The sequence below is a fragment of the Equus caballus genome, chromosome 10 (genome assembly GCF_041296265.1).
Source record: "Equus caballus isolate H_3958 breed thoroughbred chromosome 10, TB-T2T, whole genome shotgun sequence".
Classification (NCBI taxonomy): domain Eukaryota; kingdom Metazoa; phylum Chordata; class Mammalia; order Perissodactyla; family Equidae; genus Equus; species Equus caballus.
In genome coordinates this window covers 16,127,177-16,148,766 of record NC_091693.1, presented here as the reverse complement: position 1 = coordinate 16,148,766, position 21,590 = coordinate 16,127,177, and the positions used below count along the sequence as shown (strand labels likewise).

The 21,590-nt window shown below is 64.6% G+C and overlaps 2 protein-coding genes across 4 annotated transcripts in view; one reads left to right on the top strand and one right to left on the bottom strand.

Annotated features, from left to right (window-relative positions):
* Positions 1-1,334: 1,334 nt before the first annotated feature.
* Positions 1,335-11,020, top strand: NKPD1 (NTPase KAP family P-loop domain containing 1). Of its 3 annotated transcripts, XM_023649882.2 has the most exons (5): positions 1,335-1,458; positions 2,214-2,329; positions 3,134-3,568; positions 5,754-5,885; positions 7,181-11,020. In XM_023649882.2, exons 2-5 carry the CDS (start codon positions 2,230-2,232, stop codon positions 8,974-8,976), a joined length of 2,463 nt encoding a protein of 820 aa, XP_023505650.2. In that variant the 5' UTR covers positions 1,335-1,458; positions 2,214-2,229; the 3' UTR covers positions 8,977-11,020. The 3 variants fall into 3 exon arrangements, with proteins under 3 accessions (XP_023505650.2, XP_070079118.1, XP_070079119.1); XM_070223017.1 differs by lacking the exon at positions 3,134-3,568; XM_070223018.1 differs by lacking the exons at positions 1,335-1,458; positions 3,134-3,568 and having other exon boundaries at positions 2,103-2,329.
* Positions 11,021-12,937: 1,917 nt separating this feature from the next.
* Positions 12,938-21,590, bottom strand: part of PPP1R37 (protein phosphatase 1 regulatory subunit 37) — a 39,916-nt gene continuing 31,263 nt past the window's right edge. The window contains exons 2-13 of the mRNA XM_023649883.2: positions 20,860-20,957; positions 19,252-19,297; positions 18,893-18,993; positions 18,168-18,287; positions 17,547-17,697; positions 17,281-17,436; positions 16,024-16,136; positions 15,271-15,412; positions 15,018-15,184; positions 14,155-14,893; positions 13,766-13,856; positions 12,938-13,683 (exon numbers count right to left, since the gene is read on the bottom strand). Coding sequence (XP_023505651.1) covers positions 13,774-13,856; positions 14,155-14,893; positions 15,018-15,184; positions 15,271-15,412; positions 16,024-16,136; positions 17,281-17,436; positions 17,547-17,697; positions 18,168-18,287; positions 18,893-18,993; positions 19,252-19,297; positions 20,860-20,957 — 1,916 coding nt within the window. The 3' untranslated portion in view covers positions 12,938-13,683; positions 13,766-13,773. The remainder of the gene's footprint in view (positions 13,684-13,765; positions 13,857-14,154; positions 14,894-15,017; positions 15,185-15,270; positions 15,413-16,023; positions 16,137-17,280; positions 17,437-17,546; positions 17,698-18,167; positions 18,288-18,892; positions 18,994-19,251; positions 19,298-20,859; positions 20,958-21,590) is intronic.

Below are 21,590 nucleotides of genomic sequence, written 5' to 3'. Positions count from 1 at the left end.
CTGTGCCTGCAGCCCTGGGCGGACTCCTGCCCAGCCTCCTGCCCTGTGGTGTTGACTTGTTTATGTTCCGACGCACTTCCTCTTGGGTCCCTCAGGATCCCTCCTCTGGGTGGTGGCGCTGCCCGGTGCAGAGCCTGGCAGATGTTTCCCGAATGAATTGTGGCTGCTTAGCTACACTGTGCACATGGGCAGTGGGGGACCGGCCCAGTGCTGCCCTCGAGAAGCTCATGGGCCCGTCCTGGAGGTTCCCCTACTCAGGCGCACCGGCCCTGCCTCCCTGGTGGCCTGGGTGGTGGGGGCTGCTCGGCGCGGGGGACACAGTCCCGAACTGGTGGAGGACAAGGAGGAAGCCTCCCCAGGAGAAGTGGCTTGAAGGCCTGGGGCAGGAGAGACAGGCCTGGACCCAGGGAGGGAAGGGGGCCGAGCCCTGGCTACAGAGGCAGTGTTCGGTCACCCGGGTGGGACCCCCAGAGGGGTGTCCTAGAGGGCCAGAGGGTCCCCTTCTGTCCTGAGGCTTGTCCTAGGTGCTGTTCTCTGGTTGCCTCCCCATCGCCATCAGGTCACCCCTCTCCCCGGGCTGCAGAGAGACAGGACCCTGCAGAGCGGAGGCCGCCTCCCTGCCCTCACCTCTGCAAGGAGGTCTGCAGGTAGCCCCCTACACACACTCAGCTGGCAGCGGGCAGAGCACCACCACTCCCTGTTCCAGAGCCCCGCTCTGCCTCCCCGTGACCTGGTGCGAAGGACCACACCTTTCCGGGCCTCGGTCTCTCATCTGCAAAGTGGGCATCACCCCTGGCACGGGGGCAGGGCGAGGAAGGACGGGGCTACTGCAGGAAAAGCGTGGCCACTGTGCGTGACTCCTGGGAAGCGTTCATCGTGTGTGTCGTTGTCGTGACACGTGAAGCATCTAGAGCAGCCTAGCAAGTGGGTCAGTCAGCCCGGCAGGTGCCACCGCTGTCGCTGCCCAGTGCCAGCCTATGCTCAGCAGACTCCTGACAACTCTGAGAGGCGGGCCTCGACACCGGCCTGCTCAGCAATGAGGAAGCTGAGGCTCAGACAGGTGAAGTCACTTGCCCAAGGTCACACAGCTGGGCCCTGGAGGAGCTGGCATCTGAACCAGGTACTGTTTCTTCTCTCGATCCTGGGCTCTTCATCTGCATCCCAGCTTCCTGCCCTCCCACGGCAGAAGTGCCCAGGGGCTGGCCCCGTAGACCTTCCGGCAGCTCCCGCCCGACCATCCCCATCCCTTACCCGGGGTGCAGCCCCCAGTCCTCGAGAGCAGAGCACGGGACAGGACAGGGCGGGCTTTCTGGGGAAGGGGCGGGGACAGGACGGGCAAACCGGTCGGGCAGCTCGACTCCCAGCTCCGGGGCCTCAGCAGTCGGGCCTGCGCTGACAGCGGAGGGCAGGTACAGCAGCTCAGCCGGCAGGGAGCTGGGGCCGCGAGGCTGCCATCAGGTACGGGGGACCCCAGGCCGGGGGGGAGGGCGGCTTGCAGGGGCCACACGCCGGATCCCCCGCCCCCACTGAGCCCAGACCCTCACCCCCTGAGTTTCCCCTGCCCCTCGGCCTCACTTGTCCCGCCCTCCGGACAGCATCCTTTCCTCCCTTCTGCTCTTGGCTCTTTGCGTTTTAAACCCAGTGCACCCATCTCACCCCGAGTTCGCTGAGCCTCTCCCCAAATTGCACCATCGATTCCATTTGCTCCCCCAGAATTCCCCTCCCTCCATCCCCTCATTCAGTCCCCGAATATCCCCAGCCCTGAAATTTCAGCCACTCCGTTGCTCGCTGCCCCCGGCTCCCAGCGTGCTGCTTTCACGTCCCTTCAAACGGCACCAGCCCTCCCCTCCCACGGTGCATCCCCCCAATACCTAATCCCCCCGAATTTTACCCAGCCACCTGCTGGCTCCCACGGTACCCCAGCCCACATCGGCTCAGCACCCCATTGTCCTGGCCTCTTAGGAACTCCCAGGCGCTCCTAAACAGTCCGTCTCACCCACCTCAAATCAGCCCCCGACCCCCACAGCCGCTCTCCATCCTTCATCCGTCCTCCCTCCCAACCTCTCCCTTTTACTGGGGTCTCGCCAGGACCCCAAGCTGGTGGACACGGTCTCTCACTGTCCCAGGTCACAGGGAGCCGTCCTGGGGGTGGGCTCTCTGCCGCTGGTGCTCGAGGGGGCTGGGTGCTGAGCCCACTCTCTCCCTCCCCCCAGCAGGCCCCCCACCACCATGCACAAGCATTACACGGTCCACTTTGCCAAGGGTGCCCTGCCCCCCGGTACCCCCACCGAGTGCTACTTCTTGGACCCGGAGTTGGGGCACCAAAAAGGTAGGGGTTCAGTTTGGGGGGTTCCTGGTGGGGAGAGGCCTGTGAGTGGGGGCTGCTGAGTGGATGGGGGAGTGGAAAGAGAACCTCAGGAAGGAAGCATCACCAGGACCCCCACAGAGGCTTCTGCACAGAGGTCACAGGCAGGGGGGGGACTACAGGCCTGTGGGGGGCCAAAGGTGGGAGCCTGGGCTGGGGATGCCCAGCTGGCCTGCCGCTTCCCCCAGTGTGGGAAGAGTTCCCCTGCTGCAAATTGCCAGGCATGCGGAGACTGCCCCCCACTCTGGGGGGAGCAGTGTGGTGGGAAGGAGGGGTGGGAGAGGGAGCCCCCCCCTACTGAGTGTGTATGAGTGAGGCTGTGATGGCGGGTGCTCGGGGTGGGGAGGGGGCAGTTACCTCCCATTAGGGCCGATTCAGCCTTCTGGGCTCGGGCCCACCCTCCTTCTTCCCAGTCCCCACCCTGTCCCCTCTCCACGGCCACCTCCCATCGCTCCAGCCTCCTGTAGACCAACCAGGTCAGCTCCCGATGGATCCCTCTCAGTCCACCCCCGTGGGGACCCCCCCCAAGGACTGAGGACTTTGGGGTGGCCAGGGCATCGCCCCTCTCCAGCCCCTGCACCTGTTCCCCCACCCGTGGGAAAGCACAGAGCCCCGCCGCCCCCCACCCCTCCTCGTTTTTTCTCTGACTTCTCTGGGCCTCAGCTGAGGGATCAGCCCCAGCCTCCACCTGAAGACCTGGCCTGCTTCCTGCCAGTGCCCTCCAGGGGCCAGGACCCAGGCCCAGTCACCCCACTTCCTTCCTTCCAGGATGCTGTCACCAGAGGTGCTGTGACCCAGCGGCCCCTGGAGCCCACAGGCCCTGCCGGCCACCCCGCAAGGTGCGCTGGCAGCTGGCCTACCACAGCCAGGAGGGCTGTGTCAGGGCCCCCCTGCCCCCCATCCTGCAGCAGCAGCAGTGGCAGCCCCAGCCTCCACCTCCCAGCCCCCTGCGGCAGCGGCTCTGCCCGGTTCACGGGGCCCAGAAGGGGCCGCCTGCAACCGCCACTGCCCCCATGGGACCGGCCAGCGCCCCCCAGCTGCCCCCCGCGCCCACCACCTCAGCCACCGCGGCACCCGCCACGGCCAGCAGCAGCCCCGGCCTGCGCTCTACCGCCGGCGCCCTCCTGCAGCCCAGCCGGCCCTCTGCCGCCCGGCCCCTGCCTGCCCCACCAGCCTTCGGCCTCTTCACCTCCTACAGCTCCGGTGCTCACCCAGTCTCCCTGGCTCTGTGCCTGCTGCCTCTCTGCCCACCCGGGCCTGGGGCCTGCCCTCCTCACCCCTGGCTCTGGGCCGTGTCTGGGCGGGCGCTCGTCCCTGACCCTGGGCCTCGGGGAGGGGGGCCGCCTCTGTGTCACCTGTTGGGATGCAAGGCTTCCGGGCCAGGCCTGTGCCCGGAGCCCGGCAGTCTCCCTCCACTGACACCCTGGCTCTGCTTTCTCTCTTCCCAGCCCTCCCTCTCTGGCCCAGCAGGCCACGGAGGACTTGGGCAGGGGTGACAAGCGCCAGCTTGCTGGCTAGCTCTGGTGTGGGGGAGACGGGGCAAGAGAGCAAGAGGTAGGGAGCGGCCTGGGGGATGGAGAGAGCAGCACAGCGAAGAGAGAGACCCACGCACCCCATTCATTCATTCATTCATTCCCCGACTGAGTACTGGACGCCTGCAGTGGGTGCCAAGCTGTCTTCTCGTGGGGCGGGCAGCAGGGTGCAGGGCTGACAGATGGCTGCCCTCATGGAGCTCATGTTCTACGGGCAGTGGGGGGAGACAGGGATGGCAAACAAGCAGGGAAAGTGTAAAAGTGTGTCCCTGGGTGATAATCACGTTGGGGAAAGACAAAGCAGGGAGAGGAGGTAGGGAGCACTGGGGCTTACAAATTAAATAGGGTCATCAGGCGAGGCCTCGTTTAAGGCGACAGATAAGCAAAGATGGGGCGGTTCTCCCAAGGAAGGGGCAGCAGCATCAGCAAAGGCAGACTGAGGTGGCCTGTTCAAGGACAGCGAGGGGGTCAGTGTGGCTGGAGCGGAGGGAGTGAGCGGGAGAGGGCGGCAGGCAGGGCCGGGAGCTGAGTGGGGATGCAGCAGGAATGGACCATGGGAGGCAAGGGCGGGAAGCAGGAGTGCGGGCAGGAGGTGCTGGTGGCCTGACCAGAGAGGTGGCAGCGGAGGTGGGGACACATGGCCGGTTTCCAGGTCTGGGTGGAAAGCAGAGCCACAGCTGAGCAGGGACTCCGGCTCCAGGTCGGCACACAGCCCTGCTCTGGAGCCTCCGGGCCACATAAGCCCATTTCACACACAGGGAAGTAGAGGCTGAACCAGGTGAAGTCCCCCAGTGAGCAGGTCAGCTCCGCCGGGGCCACCGCCTCAGCCCACCTTGTCCCCAGTCCTCCTCCTGCCCTCCCGGCTGTGCCCCCAGGCCTAGGGCCGGCCCTCGGTGGATAAGGGCTGGATCCTGCAGCCCATGAGGCCTCTGGGAAAGTGGGCGTGACATCCCCATCACACACTGTGAGGCTGGCCCGGTGCCCCCCAGGGAGTGGTGCTCAGTGGGGCCCCGGGGCAGGGCGCCCTCTGCAGAGTAGACATGGTAGTGCCTGCGCATGGTGCATGGTGCGGGACTTAAGCGGGGATCTATGCCCTAAACGGCCATTCTGGAACGTGGCATTGACCGAGGGCCGCCCCTGGTCAGACCCTTTGGCATCCCACCCTCCAGAAGAGGGGACTAGGCCTTCCAGAGGCATTGCTCTGCCCGGGTCACGCGGAGAAAACAGGGGGACGTGGTGGGGCAGGACCAGAAGGCAGGTCTGCCTGGGCTCGGGCAGGATTCGTGACTCGTGGGCATGGGGTCATGCAGAGGGAGAGAGGTCCAGGTGAGGGTGGCGGGAGCTGAGAGGATCCTGTGGTGGCTGTTCACACTGGAGCCAGGCTAGCAGGGCAGGTGGGAGCTGACACGTGCAACTTCCTAGCGTGGAAAGTGGTGTCTCAAGCATCTGAGAGCCTCGAGTCCCAAGAAAAGCTATGGGACTTTCCCAGGTCAATCACGGGCTGGTGGCTGAGCCTAGTGACCTAGGGCCAGGGCAGCCAAGTTCCCACAGGCCTCTGGGTGGGGGCCTGGCGGGGGAGCCTCCCAGTCTTTACCTGGCGGATCTGGGGCTCAGCTCCCCCTGGAGGTCAGGAGGGCACAGCTGGCCCTGGAACAGGGGGCTGCCGGCAGCCGCAGAAACTTCCCTTCATCCGAGGCTTGACCGGGAGTCACCTCGGGGAGTCAGGGAGGGGAGAGCCGGTGCAGGGAGGGGCTGAGGGGGTGCTCTGGAGGGCAGACGGGGAGGAGGGTGGAGCCCAGGCAGCCTCACTGACTCCATTTCCCCACCTCCACCCCCTCCCCAACCCCGGCCCCCAGATATCCTGACAGAGGATGACGTCTACTGCAGCTGCCTGGCCAAGACCCTCTGCCACGTGCCTGTCCCCGTGACGGTGGGTTTCTACGCCTCCTTCGGCTGCCGCCTGCACATGATGCTGGACAAGATCACTGGTGAGGATCGGCGTGCGCTGGGGGAGGGGGAGGAAGGGACTGAGGCCTCTGTCCCTCCCAGCCCCGGGCTTCTCCAAGACCAGCTCGCCCCTGAGGCCAGGCTGCCCCAGTCCAGGTGCCCAAAAGTCAGCATTAACCAGGTCCCTCCCCCCGCCCCCGGCCTCCGACCCCGGGTCCCTGCTCCAGTTTCCTCTCTGGCCTCCTGGCCTCCGGTGTCACCCCCCACCCCCACCAAAACCACTTCAAGGAATCTTTCGAAGATACAGATCTGGCCCTGTCCTTCCCCTGCTCAAAAGCCTTCTATGGCTCCCCAGCACCCTTGGGAGAAAGACCAGGTTCCTCACCGAGGCTGCCAGCTCCTGCCAAGTCCCTACTGTCCTCTGTGCCCCCTGGGACCCATTTCTTCTCCTCAGCCCTGGCCCTGGCCCCCACAAGACCCCCAACAGAGAGATGTTCACTGAGGACAGGAGCTGAAACCTGGCCAGGTTCCACAGCTGGGCGGACCTGGTTCAAACCCTGCCAGAGCTCAGACCCCAGCCGCAGTGGTGGCCAGGGGGCTGGAGGTGACTCATTTCCGTGTGCGAGCCCTGCTGAGCATCTGCTAAAGAAGCCCACGTCTGCCCTTTGTTGTCAACTACAGACGGGATCATGGGAGGGGAAAGATTAGGCTGTAAGGAACAAGGAAACAGCGCAGGAGCTCCTCTGTGCCCGCTGACTCCCACGCCTGCCCACTCACTCCTTCACCGACCTCCGAGCAGGCACATCCTGCTCCAACCTCTCAGGTCCCATCCTTCAGACGTTCCCCCAGCACTTCCTGCGTGCCCAGGGGCCGCCGGGTAACCAAGATAACCAGGGACCTGCCCTTCCTGGACTCACGGTCTGGCGCAGGAGACAGACCTGTCCCCAGACAGTGACGACCCGGAGTGGGCAGGGCCTGGGGATCAGGGAGGGCTTCCTGGAGGAGGAGACGGGCTGAGCTGAGAGCTGCCTGAGGAGGAGGAGGACCAGGAAGCCAGGAATCTCAGACCAGGGCTGTGACACCCTAGCTGCCCCTCACTTCTCTTCCTCAGCACCTCGCGTGCATCCTTTAATCCCTCACAGCCTTCCCCGCCCCCTCTCTCCCCGACTTCTGCCCACCCCGACCCTCGGCCTCGCCCTCAGACCTCTTCGGTCCAAGCCCCCAAGCCCGGCTCCTGGCGTCTCCTGGCGCCCCTGCCCCGGCTCCCGGGCTCAGATCCAGGCCCCGCCCCCCGCGCCCGCCGCTCACGCGGTCCCCGCCCCCCCCCCCCCCGCAGCGCTGATGCAGCAGGAGGCGGAGCAGCGCGAGGCCGAGGAGCTGCGGCGCGTGCAGTGGCGGCCGCGGTCGGTGCGCGGCTGGGGCTTCCCGCAGCTGCTGTGGTACCTGGTGTTCCTGCGGCCTGTCATCACCGAGGTGCACCTGCGGCGCAAGAACGTGAAGTTCCTGTTCATCCGCTTCAGCGCCTGGCAGTACGCGGGCACCGACAAGCTGTGGGCCGGCCTGGTGACCACGCTGTGCGAGGGCATCCGCCACCACTACGGCGCGCTGCCCTTCAGCGTGTACTCGGTGCTGGGCAACAAGCCGGGCACGTCGCCGGGCCTCTGCCAGCGCGAGTGGCACTGCCGGCTCCGCGTGTGCCTGGCGCTGCTGGCGCTGCTGGCCGCGCTGTGCCTGGGGGTGGGCCTGCTCTACCTGTCGGTGGGCGCCCGCGCGCCGGGCCACGGCGGCGCCAGCCTGCTGCGCGTGTTCGGCGGCGCGGCCACCACGCTGTCGGGCTCGGGGCTGCTCATGGCCGTGTACTCGGTGGGCAAGCACCTGTTCGTGAGCCAGCGCAAGAAGATCGAGCGGCTGGTGTCGCGCGAGAAGTTCGGCAGCCAGCTGGGCTTCATGTGCGAGGTGAAGAAGGAGGTGGAGCTGCTCACCGACTTCCTGTGCTTCCTGGAGATCTACCAGCGGCGCCGGCTGCGCGTCGTGCTCGAGGTCACCGGGCTGGACACGTGCTACCCTGAGCGCGTGGTGGGCGTGCTCAACGCCATGAACACGCTGCTGTCCGACAGCCACGCGCCCTTCATCTTCATCCTGGTGGTGGACCCCAGCATCCTGGCCGCGTGCCTGGAGAACGCCGGCTCCATGAAGGGCACGGCCGACAACGGCTACCTCTTCCTCAACCGCACCGTCACGCTGCCCTTCTCCGTGCCCATCATGGGCCGCCGCACCAAGCTGCGGTTCCTGCACGACGCCGTGCAGAGCCGCGACGACCTGCTCTACCGCGAGCTGACGCGCAAGCTGCGGCCGCCGTGCGGGGGCGCGGGCGGCGAGGGCGAGGAGCTCCTGGAGGGGGAGACGCAGGCGGGGGGCGAGCGCGCGCAGGGCCGCATCGACGCCGAGGCGGCGCGCCGCATCCAGGAGGCTCTCTTCTGCCTGCACGACGAGCGCGACTGCCTCTACGAGTACGTGCCCGACAACGTGGTGTCCATGCGGCGCATCGTCAACACCGTGCCCATCACCGTGCGCCTGCTGCAGCAGCAGCAGGGCAGCTTCGGGGGCCCCACGCCGCGCCAGGCCGTGGCGTGGGTCGTGCTGGCCAACCAGTGGCCGTGCCGCCTCAGCTGGGCGCTGCAGTGCCTGGAGGACCGGCAGCAGGCCGGGGGCGCGCCCGAGGCCAGCGCGCGCCTCTGGGACGTGTTCTGCGACAACAGCTGCGAGCTGCACACTATGACCAAGGCGTTGCAGAACGTGCTCGACCTGGACGGCGACCCCGAACTTTTCGAGCGCTTCCTGGGCGCCGACTTCCCCTTCACGGTGAGGGAGGCGCAGAGCCTGCTGCGCTGCACCGTCAACCTGGACCACTCCATCCGCCGCCGCATGGGCCTCATCCGGGCTGTCAGCGCGCTCAAGCCGCCTGAGCCGCCCAAGTCCCATGCTGGCGACGACCCCCACGCCACCACTGGAGCCAACTCCCCTCGGGCGGCTGTGTCAGGCCACACTGCAGGGCACGCCCCTGCACAAGGCAACGAAGCCCGCCACCCCCGGGACCGGGCACACGGGGGCAAGCCAAGGACCATGGCCTGAGCGCCCCTCCCTCAGGGGGAATCCAACCCAGGTGGGCCTTGAATGGAGGACTTGGGGGCCAGCAGGAGGCCACAGCTCTGTTCCCCCAGATGAGGGTAGATGGGGCCCAAGGTCCACAGACTGCAACCTGTTGTGGCCACATTCCCCAGGTGAACCTGTGAGCTGGAGAAAGCTGCTGGCAGCAGCCACCAGGAGCACGGCAGTGTGTCAGTACCCGGTCTAAAAACCACACAGAAGGCCCAGTGAGGAACTCAGGGTTCAAGTGCAATAAATCAAGGTGTGAAAGCCCCCAGTGGTCTTCGTGCCGCGGTCTCCCCGGCTCAGCGAGCGCTGGGAACCAGGCTGCCCCGTCCTGCCAAGCCCGCTTCAGCCCCAGGGAGTTGCTCAGCCTCAGCTGGCATCCTTGGTGGCAGGAGGGGCTGTGGGGGCGGCGGGCGAGGCCACCAGGCAGGGGAGATGAAGAACGGATGTGCAGTTGACTCAGGCAATGGAGAGCACCCAGGCCTCAGGGCATTGGGTCCTTGTCCCCATGCCCTAGCCTGTCCCTCTGTGGGCAGGGCAGGAGCTGGCATTTCCGAGGGTGGTGTCCCCGGTGACCTCAGCGGGCCGTTCCACTCTCGGGGTGGCTCCACCCCCCCATAATGGGTTAATTAGGCCTCAATGGCACCTTAGCCAGTGGGGCGGGCAGACAAGTCACTATCCAGGGGTGCCTGCCTTACGAGTCACTCCAGGGCCACTTAAGGGCCACCTGATGAACCCTTTGACAAAGACAGGGAAGTTGAGGCGCAGAGAGGGGGCATGTGTAGGCCATACAGAGTCGGAGCTAGAGCCAGGCCGAGCTGTGGCTTTCCCCAGGGCTGGACTCTGCCTGCCCAGCTCCCCACCTTCCTCTTCCACCAGTGGGACAGAGACCTAGGATGCGTGTGTCACTCCTCCAGGCAGCTTCCCGCTCCTCATTGGTCAAAGAGCCACACACTCAGGGCTGTGGCAGGCCCAGTCTTGTGGGGGAGCGAGGACCCACACTTAACCTACCCTGTGTGCCCCAAGGTCGAGGGCGTGACCTCTGAGCCAAGGCCCTGAGGGCTGAGGGGACAACCCAGAGGGAGCCAAGAGCGCTGCGAAGGCACCCACCCTCAGGCTATGCGACCTGGTGGGGGACTGACCTCCTGTGCCTTGGCTCCAAGGCTGGGCGCGGCACCCCAACACCCCTGGCCAGCGGCTGCTTCACAGGCTGCAGGGCAGAGCGCGCCTGTGATGGACAGGAGCTGTCAGGACAGAGGCTGTTCTCCAACCCCGGCGTGGCTAAGCTGGGGGGATGAACCTGGACCTGCTGGGAGATGCTTTCCAACAGCAGGGAGAGCCTGCACAAGCAGCCGCCGCGGAGAGCCCCTTGGGGCCTCGGGACACTGTTAGGTCCGTGTCTCTGGAGACGTGCTCGTGGAGCCAACGTCCCTTCCCTCGGGCCTCCCTTAAGCCAGTCTGCCTCGGGCTTCTGTTTTTACCACCTGAGGTCCAGGCTGAAAACAAACGGGGCCCAGGAGTGGGTGCTGCCAGACAAGACGAACCCGTGGCCTTGGCCGGAGGTCAGGAGAGGACTGAGGAGCCCCAGCCCCAGGGAGGAGCTGTGGTCCCTGTATCAAGGTGCCGGGCAGTGGCCAACTGTTGCCTGTTTCTCTTAGCCTCTGACCACGTGCCTGCCAAAGATAGTGATTTTGGAGACCATTAAAAAACAAAACAAAACCCAAACAGGAAGAGTGGCTGGGTGAGGCCCCCAGCACTCGCGGCCCCTCCATAGTGGGAGGCTTTTCTGGAAGCTGAGAGGCCTGGGGCTGGTTCTCACTGACATAAGGGAGTGAAAGTGCTGTGCGTCCCTCCCGACCGTGGCAACGAGTTACGCAGCAGGCCTGCCCTCTGCACGCTCCCATCTGCCCGCTGGAGGCAGGGACGCCTGGAACCCAGGGGGCAGCAGAGCCGTAGGGGGGAGATCAGCTGCCAGACCCTGAACTGCCATGGGCGTGAAAATAAATGTCTCCTATGTTAGGTCGTCAGCGTCTTTAACATTTGGTACAGTGTCCAGCCAGGCATTAAGACAGACCCCTTGTGTCTTTATGAGCTCGGGCGATGCCTGGGTGGCTGAAGGCGAAGGAAAGAAAATACTTGGTGGAGAGGATCCCCCCTGTGATCCAGGACCCCCGAGTCGGAAAACTGGGAGCCCTGCAGAGCTGCTCTCAGTGTCCTGCGGCTGCCGCAACCAGGGCCCACCCACTGGGTGGCTGAGGACAATGGGAACTCATTCTCCCACACTTCTGGAGGCCAGACGTCAGCAGGGCTGTGTACCCCCTGAAACCTGCAGGGGGTCCCCCCTGGCCTCGCCCAGATTCCGGCGCTCTGCCGGCCGGCCACGTTCCTTGGCTGGTGGCTGCACCACTCCAGTCCTCTGTGGTCACAGTGCTGGGTCTTCACATTATCTTCCCTCTGTGCGTGTCTGTGTCCTAATTTCCCGTTTACGAGGACACTAGTCACACTGGATCAGGGCCCACCCTCTGACCTCATTTTAACTTGAGTGCCTCTGTGCACACTGTTTCCCAAGAAGGCCCCACTCTCAGGTCCTGGGGTAGGACTTCGCGTATCTTTGTGTGTGTGTAGGGGTCGAAATTCAACCTTGGAGGGTTGGAAAGGCCTAGTTCCTTCCTGCAGCTAAATTTACTGCAAGGGAGGGGCGAGGCTGGGAGCAGACCCCCAGCCCCTCACAGGCCCCACCCAAGGGACAGGTACGCCAAGCCCCCCCAGTCCAGCCTGTTGATCACCCAGCCTTGAGGTGGAGGCAGAGGGCGAAGGGGATGATGGGTGGGCAGCCAACACTGCTGCCTACAGCTGCCACTGGGGTTGGTTCCTGGGCAACAGCTAAAACCGACCAAGGACGTATTGAGATGTGGGGGCTGTTCTGAGGGACGCCCACCTGGCACCACACTGTGGCTTCTCACCATCCCGAGACACACCTCAGTCTCCCAGGAAGGGGGCTGAAGGAAGGACAGCCTGGGGGGCCTTGTTGCACCACCACCTCACCCCCAATCCCAGCGGCACCAGCTGGAGGACGATGCGGGCCGGAGCTCGGGACTGGGATGCAGGGTGGGACACTCGGGTGGCTGATGTGCATGGCTCCCCTGAGCCCTGCCCTGACGGGGGTCCTAACGGTGACTGTCCTGGGAGCAGTTAGGACACTGGTGGGTGCCAGTGGCTGAAGAGCAAACTGACTCTGGCCGAAGTAGGGAAGGTGTTCATCCCAGATGCCAGGGGGCTGGGGGCAGCCTCCAGGGTTTGTGCAGGAGCTGAGCGGTACCAGGGCTCTGGGCCAGCGACACTGCCATCCCCATAACCTGCCCACCGCGTCTCTACCCGCCCCGTGTTGGCCTCCCACGTGGGAAAGAAGCGGTGCCTGAGAGGGCCTTGCCCCTTTGGGGAGTTCTCTCGTTTTGTGATTCCCAAGAAATGCCCCACAGCCCCCCCGCCACCCCCCCCTCCAGCGCTGGGGGCACACACACCCCTGAATGTCTTCGGCCACCACAACAGGCTGGCGTCTGTTCTCCTCGAGCCACAGGTGATGGGGCAGAGGAATGACCTCTGACCTGAGCACTGCATCCATCACCCTGAGACCTAGGCCGGAAGCTGGAAGACGCCTGAGGGGTGTGTCCCTCTGAAGGCAGGCAGGTGTAAACAGCACTGTGCGTGAGGCAGCTGGATGGGACAGAGGCGCGCAGACACGCGGAGGACGGCTCCGAGGCGGGAAGGTTGTGGGAAGAAGTGGCTTTCGCCTGTCCAGCCTCGTTTTCCTCCGGGGGCCCCTGCCCGTGTCCCAGCAGATGCTCCTGGCCCGGGCGCTGTCTGGCCCTGCCCGCCCCTCCCTGTGCCCCAAAGCCCCACAGGGCCCCAGGATCCGCAGAGGCAGAGAGCAGGCAGATGGTGCACCCAGCTCTGGTTTATTAGAAAAGGTGTGAACAGAATTGCACCGACAGGAGTAGGCCCTCCCCCCCCCGCCCCCCCACGCCCCCCCCCACCGGGCTGTAGTGCCTCTCAGGGCGCAGCCTCCAGTGGCCTGGACAGCAGGGTCTCCAGAGCCCCGGCTGCTCCCCCCAGCTCCCTGATAGATTTATTGCACTTAAGAAAAAGAAAGCTCTGATCCTCCGCTCCCATCTCCCCCCACCACCCCGAGCCCCGCGCCCACCCTGTCGGGGCTGCTCTACCGCCAACCACCACCGTCACGCACCGCCCTCCCAAGCCATGCCTCCTGCCTGGACCTGTGCCCAGGGCCACGGGGGGACCACCCCACCACCACCCAGGATTCCTGCCCTGTACAGGGCAAGCCTGGCCAGACAAGCCCTCTGGAAAAGGGGCCTGGCCTTGTGGCCAAAGTCCTTGGAGACTTCCTCCCCCTCCTCCTCCTCCTCTTTCTCTCTCCTCCTTCCATCCACCCCCAGCCCAGAGTCTTCGAGCGCCAAGTGTGGACACATAAATACAAGTGCTTAAGTCAGGGCAGGCAGGCCCACTCCCTGCAGCTCCTGCACCCTGTGTAGTGTTGCTGTGGGGGGCGGGGGTCCCCAGAAAGGCCCCCACACCCCTGGCGTCCGGGCCTCAGGAAGACTGGGCTGGGGGTGCGCGGATCTTGGGGCTCCGGCCTCAGCTCATCGAAGACCGATGGGAAAGAAGGAACTTGGGGAGGAGATGAGGAGGCCCATCAGGCCAGGGCTCCATCATGGCCCCGGCCCCGGCCCCGGGCCCAGCCCTCGCTCACCTAAAGTGTCACAGTGTCTCCTGCCCGGATTCCTGACTGGCTTCCAGAAGCAGCTCCTCGAGCTCCTTCTCGTTCTTGGAGCAGCTCAGTTCTGTGAGGGGAGAGCGGGCGGGGAGCCCCCAGTCAAGGGGGCAGGGATGTGGGGACCAGCCCATCCCCACAAGCCCTGCCCAAGCCAGACCCCCCAGGGCAGCACAGGGCCCAGGGACCACTGAGACCATCAGACTCCAGTCGACAAATCTTACGTGTGACTCCCCTAGGGAGCACTCTCAGGGGTGCGAGGGAAGCCAGGTGGGGACGGAGGATCAAGGGCCATTTTAAAGAGGAGGAAACTGAGGATGCTCACACAGCACCCAGGGGCCCCTGTCCGGCCCCAGAGCTCTCCTCACCGTGTTCTAGGCCACAGCTGCCCGTCTTGGCCTCAGGCCCCGGGGGTGGCTCTGGGGGCAGTGCGAGGGCAAACTCGGGCTTCAGGCCGTTGGGCAGGGGTGGCCCTGGCTGAGGCGGCTCTGCCTGTGGCTGAGGCTCCGATGACCCGGGGTCCCAAGTGCCAACAGCCGCAGCTGGCGGTAGAGCAGGTGAGGGCGGCGGGGAGGATAAGGCAGGGGGGGAGGGCGGACAAGGAGGGGCAGGGGGGGAAGGAGGGGCAGGGGGCACAGGTGGCTCTGCCCTCTCAGGTGGACTCTCCACCCGGGTCACCACAAACACCTTGTGGCCCCGGCCCGGGCTGGACACGGAAATGCGCTGCTCGGTGAGGGAGGAGGGGCTGCCTGGGGGACTCCTGTCCCCAGGGTGCAGGGAGTCCGTGGGGGGCACCAGGGCGGGGCAGGGGGCCTCCGCCCTCTCCCCGTCCTCCTCCTCCCCGTCCTCGCCCTCGGAGTCTGAGTCTGAGTCTGAGTCTGGCCCGGGCGCGGGCCCTGGGGCCCCATTCTCCTGCGCCTCGGCGGCGGGCTCGTCCCCAGGCTCCTGGCCGGGCTGGGGCTCGGTGACGGTGATCTCGGGCATGGAGGCTGACAGCTGCAGCCGCTGCTCCTTCTCCTCCCGCTCACGCGCCAGCACAAAGTTGCGCTTGCAGCCATTCTGGATCTCAGCGAGCAGCGCCTTCTGCGTCTCGATGAAGCTCTTCACCTGTGGGCGGAGTGGCCTGGCTAGGGCTCGGGGTGGCCGCCCGCCCTGTGGCGGGGCCTGGGGTTGCCCCAGGCCGGCCCTGCTCCCCCAAACCTGCGTGCAGCCACAGGAAAAGCCAGCTCACCGCCTCCTTCTTGGGCTCACGGTCAAGGTCCAGGCGCAGCAGGGAATGGTTCACCTTGAGGGCCAACGACAGTGCCATGAGCCCGCCCGTCTTGATCTCGTTCTCCCGAAGGTCCAGTCTCAGGAGGCGGGGGCTCTCGGCGATGAACTCCGCCACTGCCACCGCGCCTGGGAGGGGGACCGCAGGGGCTGGCCACGGGCCCACGCCCGCCTGGCCGCCCCCAGCCCGGCCCGCAGCCCTCCCTGCACCCTACCCTCGCACGTGAGCTTGGTGGAGGCCAGGCCGAGGCGCAGCACGCTGCGGTTGCCGATGAGGCCGTTCTTGAGGTTACGCACGCCCTCATTGCCGATGGGGTTGTGGCCCAGGTTCAGCGTCTCCAGGCTCTGGGTGTGTGGCTGGAGGGGGCAGCAGTGAGAGTGAGGAAAGGCCCAGAAAGCAGTCAGGAGAGGCAAAGCCACGCTGGCTCAGCAGTGCCGCCAGGTGAGAGAGCCAGCACGCTTATGCTCAGGGCCGCACCCCTCGCACCATCAGTGCCTCCCCGGGCACCAGCTGCCTGGTGCATCCCCAGCCTCCAAGCATCCAGCCCACCTGCGCCCACAGCCCGGGCCACCTCTGCCCCTTGGCATGCCAAGGATGCGGCACAGGCCCCGCCTGGGTCCTCCCAACCTGGGAGGAGTCCCAGTGCCTGCAGACTCGCTGCAGATACCGCACTGTAAGAAGCCGAGAGACGGCGACGGCTCCCAGAGACATTAACTCTACACAAAGCAGGCGTGCCCGGCACGAAGCGCAGTCCCAGGCCACAGCGCTGAGCGCAGAGACGAGTGAGGAAGGGCCACTCTCCTCGGGCAAAGAGGATGGGGCTGAAGGAAGACCAAGCAGGCCGACAGGAGCAGGTGAGGGGTTCTGGAAGCTTAAGGATGAGTGTGCCTCGGAGCCACACCGGGTGGAAGAGGACCGGGTTGGGAGCCAGGCCGTGGCACTGCCCTCCCCTCTCCGAGCGACTCACCAGCGTCATGCCCAGGAAGGCCATGCCCGTGTGCGTGAGCTGGTTGTTCCACAGCACCAGGGTCGCCAGCCCCTTCCTCTGCTCCTTGAGGCCCTCGCAGATGTAGGCCAGACCTGGGGGAGGCCCGTGGACAAGTCCGTCTGGGGTCCAGGCGCCTCCCCAGGGGACACCAGCGCGGTGGGACTGCCACCCTGCCAGCACTCAGCAGCTCCCAGGGCTCCGCCCCCCGTCTGCCCAGCCCACAGCTCGGCGGCCACCTCCTGCTGCCGCACCCCTCCCTCGGGCTGGGCCGGCACACAGGCTCCCCTGATCCCTGGGATCCCGGGCGGGAGGAAACATTCCTCCCGGGCACCCAGATGAAGGCCTCTGCAGTCGCTTCAGATCTTCACTCAAATGACCTCCCACGTGACAGTCCCTGGCCAGCCCACCCTCCAGCCCACCCCTGCTGCTGTATTTTCCTCCAGAGCACGTCTCACCATCTGACAGACCCGCCGCATGATTAATTTATCTTGGCTTTGCCCAGGGCAGAGACCTCTGTCTCACAGCCGTGAGTGCACATGGTGGGTGTTCAGTGAACGTGCCGGCTGGGCCTGGCCCCCCCAGGGGAGGGCACTGGCCTCGCCAGCCCACTCTGCCCCGCTCTTCCTTCACTGAGGCCAGGGCACCTACCCGATGGTGCCCAGGTCACATCGCCCTCCCAGGGTGAAATCCATTCCTCCCGCTGATGGCCACCCACCACTCCCTCTTCTCGTCTCACTCACCTCATGGCTTGTTAGGGCTTTTCCCCAAAAGATCCAACATCCAAGCTCCTTCCCACCTCTGGGCCTTTGCTCTTGCTGTTCCCTCTACCTGGATTCTCTTCCCAGGCTTTTCAAATGGCTGGGTCCATCCTCAGCCTCCGCAGGGGCGCCCCGAGGCCGCCTCCCAGCACTATCCCAACAACCTTGTCCCCTCCAGGGCACTTATCCTAGATTGTAATTACTTTATCTGTTCAGTACCTCACCTCAACCTGCAGGTCTCTGCTGAGCTGTCCCTTCCTCCAGGAAGCCCTCCCTGATCCCCAGACTGGGTCAGACATCTGCTCTGGGCTCCTGCAGCCCAGCCCTGCCCAGTCTGGGTCGTCGCTGCCTGAGGATGGGCTGTGAGCCCCATGAGGGCAAGGCTGAGACGGTCTTGGCCACCACTGTGTCTCCAGCACCGCCGGGCACCTGGCCGGGCACACAGTGCTAGGGTTGGGTGGGCAGACCTAGCACACACCTGAGTCCAGCACGTGGTTGTTACGGAGGTCCAGGATCTGCAGGGAGCAGTTGAACTTGAGCAGGTTGCCCAGCTGGGCTGAGTCCTGCAGGCCGTTGAGCTTGTTGTCAGCTAGGTACAGCTCCCGCAGATTCATGTTCATCTTCAGGGCTGTGGCTGGGGGAGCAGGGAGGGGCCATGACTGGCCGCCCGAGGGAGCTGGGCAACAGCCCCGGCCCACGAGGGCTGGGCATCACGGCTCAGCCTCCCCCAGGCCTGGGGCTCACCGAGCAGCATGAGGGGCCGGCCCGACAGGCTGGCGTTCTCCAGGTGCAGCACCGCCAGGCTGCTGCGGATGCGCAGGGCACGGGCCACGAAGGGTGCCGAGTGGTCCAGCAGGGGTGTGTTCCGGGCGTCCAGGTACTGCAGGCAGCTTGTCTGAGGGGCAGGTGCGGGGTGGGTCAGGCTGGCTCCAGCCCACTCTGTGTGGGGAGCCTCCCACCCTGCGTCCCCGTGGCTGGTGAGGGAAGGCCCAGCCTGGGGTCCCAGGGCGAGCGAAGCAGCATAGGTGACAGCCGAGCTCCCTGACGGCTGTGCGGCAGAGAAGCCCTGTATGTGAATGAAATGGGGGGCGACTACAGCCGCCTCCAGGGACATGATCACCTCAGAGGGATACAATCGGGCAAGGGTGGGAGGAAGGACAGCATTCGTAGGCACCAGGGCAGGATGGACACAGGGCACCTCTGGGCACTGCTTTCCCACTGGCCTGAAGCTGGAGCCTGGCACCCCATGACGGCCCACGCTCTGAGGCCTCCTGTAACGGGGCTCTAAGGGCAGGGGCCCCGGGAAAGCGCTGCCCCCTGTGCCCAGTCCCCTCCATCCCGGAGGCTGCTGGGGGAGGCGCCCACCTTGCGCATCATGTGGGCAGCGGCCTGCCAGCCCCGGGTGCCGATGTGCTTGTTGAAGGAGATGTTGAGGTGGGTGGCTGACTCATAGTACTCGATCATGTCGAAGAGCGCCGAGGCTCCCTGGGGGCACAGGCCATGGGGCTGAGCCAGTGGGTGGGGAGAGCCTGAGGCTGCCCCAGCGCCTGGGGGCCGGGAGCGCCCTCCCCCTTCCCTGCTGCAGTCAGCCTGCCACCCGCCTCCTCCCGCTCCTCCCCCCTGGGGTCCCGCCCAGCGTGCTGCTGACCAGGACGGGCTCCGCAGCGCTCCAGCACCCCTTCCCCTAGGTCTCCTTATTGCCCCAGACCGGGAGCCCCAAACCCTGGGCTCCTCGTGGCCTCTGAGTGTGGGAAGGTGAGGATAGCTGGACCTCAATGGGGCAGCTCAAATTCTGCCCTCAGGGTGCTCTGATCCTCGGGGCCCACACCTCCTCCCCCTTAGACCCGGCTCTCCAGTCTCTCCCTTGCTCACAAAGCCCCTGCCTGGGGGGGGGTCTAGGAGAGCCCTTCTCTGGGCCCCGCGCCCACCCCCCCCATCAAGTCACACTGGGTGTCTCCCCGTTTTGTCCTTCAAGAGGCCCGCCCAGCCTCTGTCCACAGGGCTTCCCTCCTGCAGTGCCATCTCCCCCGCAAACCTCAAAGGGGCAGGGGGATCAGGGAGAGGGCAAGGGCATGGCAGGAGCTGCTCACATCCTCGTCCAGGTTCGTCTGCTCCAGATCCACGACCTTGAACTGCAGCCTCTTGAAGACCTCTTCCAGGGCCTCACAGGCCTTGTAGTCGAGCTTCTCACCTGGGACGGGGCGGAGCGTGTGCCTCTGTGAGTGCGTGCCCGCTCGAGCGCATGGTGCGGGGCTGGGTGGAAACATGGGCTCCAGGCCCAGGGAGGGAAGAAGGGCCCTCCGCCCCCGTCCCTCCCCATATGGCCCGGGCCCAGCCCCTCTTCTGGCAGGACGACCACCTCCAGGAGGCCCAAGCCCAGGCTCCCACCTCCAGGGAGACTTGGCCCTGCCACAGCCCCAGGGCTCCCAGCCTCCGTCCAGACACACACCTTTCAGGTCCAGACAGTCGAGGCGGTGCCCGAGGTCCGTGAACTCCTGGGAAAGCAGAGGGGACGGGGGTCAGGTGGGAAGACCCCTGCAGGGGCCAGGCTGGATCTGGCTCTGTCACCTCTGAGGAGAGGCCATGTTCCGGCGAGGGGCAGGGCGTCAGAGAGCAGGCACCTCTGCCCTCACAGGGCCTGAGCCCCGCAGGCCTGGGTGCAGGCCTCTGCTCAGCTCAACGAAGTGAGGGAGCGGGTCCTGGGTGTCTCGTGGGCAGCCATTCCAGTCAGAGGGAACGACCAGTGCAAAGGCTGTGAGGCAGGCACTAAGGCCGGGAAGGCTGACAGCACGGGGTCTGAGGCCTGGGGATGAAGCCAGGGCCCCGGCCCGGCACACAGCGGTGCTCAGTGAGGAGCGAAGGCACCGGTCAGTCATCTTCCCAGGCCTCTCCTGCTCTGAGCCCCAGCCCCACCCTCAAGGGGGTGAGGTCCTGTTCTCCGGGCTCTACACACATTGACCATGGGGTGAACCCAGGTACAGCCTGAGGTCACTCACTAGTAAAGGGCAGGCTTGGTCTGAACCAGGCCAGTGGACTCCAGAGCCCACACTCTTGGCCACCACCCTGAGTGGGCATCTTTCCCTGGGTGTGGCAACAAGCCCTTCTAGAATCTCCCAACCCAGGTGTGCAGAGATGGGTGGCGAGTATGACTGCTCACAGCAGCACTAAGGGAGCAACAGCCCTAGAAACAAGCAACCTTGGAACATTCTAGAACGACCCATCCAGAGAGAAGGCACTAAGGTGTGCTTTACTAACGTGGCAGCTGGGCGGGCACACCACAGGTACGGGAACACCCCATTCAAATAAAAACAGAAACGGCCCTGTGTCTTGTACCTCTGGGTAGTGACCCGCCCTCTCACAACCGGCAGGAGAGGCCAGAGCAGGAAACCCCAGCTGCCAACGGCCACTCCTTGGGAACGGGACTTGGGCAAGAAGTGACAAGTAGATTTGCTTTTCATGTCTGTAGCATTTTCATTTTTTTTTTTGAAAAAAATTTTAGCTTTTAATTTTTTTCTAGCTTTATGGAAGTAAGATTCACAAGTAAAAATTGTAAATGTTTAGATTGTACAATGTGATTTTTAAAAAGGTGTACAAGGTGATGATTTAATACACAGACATTGTGAAATGATTGTCACAATCAAGTTAATTAACACACCCATGACCTCACAGAGTTACCATTTGCGTGTTTGGTGAGAACACTTATCTACTTTCTTAGCAGATTTCAAGTATACAATGTAGCATTTTCATTTTTTAAAAATTAGAGAATATATATCACTTTCGGAATTCAGACCCTTAAGAATAAATATCATATACATGGCCTGGGGAGGAGAATTTCTTTGAGGAGTGAAAGATACTTGAACTTCTGACTTTGTATAATTCTACACTGTTGAAACATTCATGAAGAGCCTGATTACTTTTGTAGTTCACCAAAGGATTTTCAAGGACTCATTTACACGCCCTCAGCTGGGTGACCAGGCTTCGAGCGCCCTCTCCTGCTGGGGGTGGACGCCAGAGGCCCAGCTTTACCCCAGGCGCCCCCCCCCCCGACCTGGCGTACCTGGAGCTGCCTGAGGAGCTTGGGGATCTGTCTGCAGTTCAGCTTCTGGCAGGCCTGCTTGTAGGCGCCGACGACCTCGTCCACCGTCACGTTCTGGGCTGCCGGCACACAGAGAGGACGCAGGCCTGTGACGCCCCACCCCCCTCCTGCCGCCAGCCTCAGCCAGCACCCTGCCCCTCAGCCTCCACGATAAACGCCCCTCCAAGAACCCACTGAGCTCTGCCCTCCTGCTGAGGCCCTTTGCCACCACCGCTACCCTGGGGAAGCACCCCCAGCACCCCAAAACCAGTCAGCCTTGCCCTCCACACCTCCCTCAGCACCTTCACACAAACGTTATACAACTAACATCACACGACTTTTCTACTTGTCAGCTGTCTCCCCTACTAGATTAGGAGGCCCGGAAGGGCAGAGCTGGGGCTGTCTTGGTCACCACCATGTCCCCATCCACCGTCCAGCCCAGGGCCAGGCCCAGAGCCGGCGTTTGATTTGTGTTTTTTGGATGAGAGAGTGAATCTGTACTTGGACCCTATGAGGAGGCTGAGCACGGGGAGGTGAAGCACTTGCCAAGGTCACACACTAGTAAGTGGTGGAGCAGGATTCGAACTCGGCCCTTAACTGTGAGGCCCATGACCCTCCCTACTCCAGAAACAGCCTCAACAGTGAAACCTTCCCTGAGGGCTACTCAGGGCTGGGCCTTCGGTCTTGGGGACACAGAGGGGAGTAGGAGCGGC